Raw genomic sequence first — 2,176 nt, 5'->3', positions numbered from 1 at the left:
TATTCTGAGTTACTTGTTTCTGGAGTTACTTGTAGATGTTACTTGTAGAATGTTACTTGTATGGAACACTTGAATGGGTTGAGTAACCCCATACCAAAATCTCATACCAAACCAATAACACCCTACAAGTAACCCCTGACCAAAACTAGTAACACCAATACAAGTAACCCCATAATACAAGTAATACCTACTAGTAACCCCTGACCAAAACCAGTAACACCCATACAAGTAACTCCAGAATACAGGTAACACCTACAAGTAACCCCTGACAAAACCAGTAACACCCATACAAGTAACCCCAGAAACAAGTAACACCTATAGTAACACCATACAAGTAACCCCTGTCGCACCATGTGGCCAGCCGCATACAAAAATTTGTGTACAAATTAAATTTCCATATAAACTTGTATTTTAAGAGAATAATTTCTTCCCCGAAATTCCTATGAATTTACTTATGCTCGATAACAACAGTGGAATTTAAAATTCAAATAGTGGAATTTGTTTGACTGAGTTTGTTAAGGAGTCGTTTATGAGTGCATTGGCTCGTTGGTATGTCTAGCATTCATAATTATTTTGTTAACTCTACCTACATTTTATTTACTCATTACCTTTTCTACTTTTGATCTAACATAAAAGGTATAACGGGAGATTATAGGTCGTATATGGACATTATTTCACAAATTAAGCACAAACACACCATGTCATCTCACTTTTTTGTTTACCATTTAACCAATAATAAAATTTTATTAAGAAATCCGTTAACACAACACATCAATATACAACAATATATGATCAAGACATAAACCTCATTTATAAATTATAGAATATCTACATGATCCCATCACAACACGACTTTTGTTGACCTATTTTAGGCATGTACAATATTCACAAACTATGACCATCTTATTTACATTAGTGTAGTAACTAGTAACAATTAACAAACCCATCATGCAAAACAACCTGAAAGACATAAAACTACCCAAACCAACAATCCTGAAAATTTGCCACGTAAGTTCCCGCCTTCACTTTCCCTCCACCCTCATTTTGGCGGGTGTCCAAATTCTTCTGATTTCTGTTTTTATAGTTTCTCACCAAAATATATTTCCCCCAAAAAATTTTATTTAAAAATTAGTGGGGTTCACTCTTCACCCCAGAAATCCTGAATATTCTAGTACTTTGCGCCTTCACCGAGCCTCTTTTTATGTCGGTTTTATTATCTGCCTCTTCTATTTATCAATCTTTTATTATTTTGCCACCCCAGAAAAAACAGAGGGTAATTAAATTTCTGGGATTATCAATTCCTCTGTTTTTCTTCATAAAAACCCAACTCATTTATTTGATTTTAGCCTCTGATTCAAATAGTTATTCATAAAATTAAAGAATTAAAGGTGATAAAATGAATGAGGCGAGGAAATTTTGTGCAGATTGCAAGACTACAAAAACCCCATTATGGAGAAGCGGTCCTCATGGTCCTAGGGTATGAATTTATTACATAATTTCTTTGTTTATTTATTTGTTTTTCTGGATTTGATTTGATTAAATATTCTGATTGGATTTCTGGGTTTTTTTTGCAGTCACTTTGTAATGCTTGTGGAATAAGATTCAGGAAGAGGAAGATGGCAGAAGATGATCAACAACAACAACAACAAAAACCCAGTTCAGAAATGATCGGAGAAAATGATGATCAAATTAATAATGATCAGTTTTTGAAGATGAATTACAATTACAGAGATAACATGATTTTAGCTGAAAGATCATCATCATCTTCTTCATCGTCGTCTTCGTCTTCTCAGTTGAAGAAACAGAGGAGTAGCAGTGAAGATAGTATTAACAGTAGTAAGAGAAATTTGGGTGAAGTAGAGCAAGCTGCTGTATTGCTCATGTCTTTATCTTGTGGATCTGTTTTTGCTTAATGAGGAGCATATTTTTTTGGAGGGTTGATCGATCGATTAAGCTACCTCGGTCCCAAATTTAGTTGTCGTATGGTAGTTCAAATTACACTATTAACGTGACTATTGTATTCGAACGGAGGGACTAGGCAGGAGGTATTAGTTAAGTATGGTAGATCATTACTAGTCTAGTAATGATTGTTGTGGTTTAGTGGATGTTTTGTTTGATTTAGGAGAATGTCATAGAAAAGTGTAGAGAAGATTTTAGGTAAAATGAAAGTGACAAA

General features: G+C 34.1%; 1 protein-coding gene across 1 annotated transcript; it reads left to right on the top strand.

Moving 5' to 3' along the window:
• The first annotated feature begins 1,362 nt into the window (after window positions 1-1,362).
• On the top strand, window positions 1,363-1,913 carry LOC145603449 (GATA transcription factor 17-like). The gene is made up of 2 exons (XM_081659360.1): window positions 1,363-1,477; window positions 1,575-1,913. Exons 1-2 carry the CDS (start codon window positions 1,397-1,399, stop codon window positions 1,911-1,913), a joined length of 420 nt encoding a protein of 139 aa, XP_081515486.1. The 5' UTR covers window positions 1,363-1,396.
• The last annotated feature ends 263 nt before the right edge of the window (window positions 1,914-2,176 follow it).

Source organism: Chenopodium album, chromosome 22, assembly GCF_948465745.1.
Source record: "Chenopodium album chromosome 22, dcCheAlbu1.1, whole genome shotgun sequence".
NCBI lineage: Eukaryota > Viridiplantae > Streptophyta > Magnoliopsida > Caryophyllales > Amaranthaceae > Chenopodium > Chenopodium album.
Note: the sequence above shows the minus strand (reverse complement) of the source record. Positions and strands in the feature narration are given on the sequence as shown.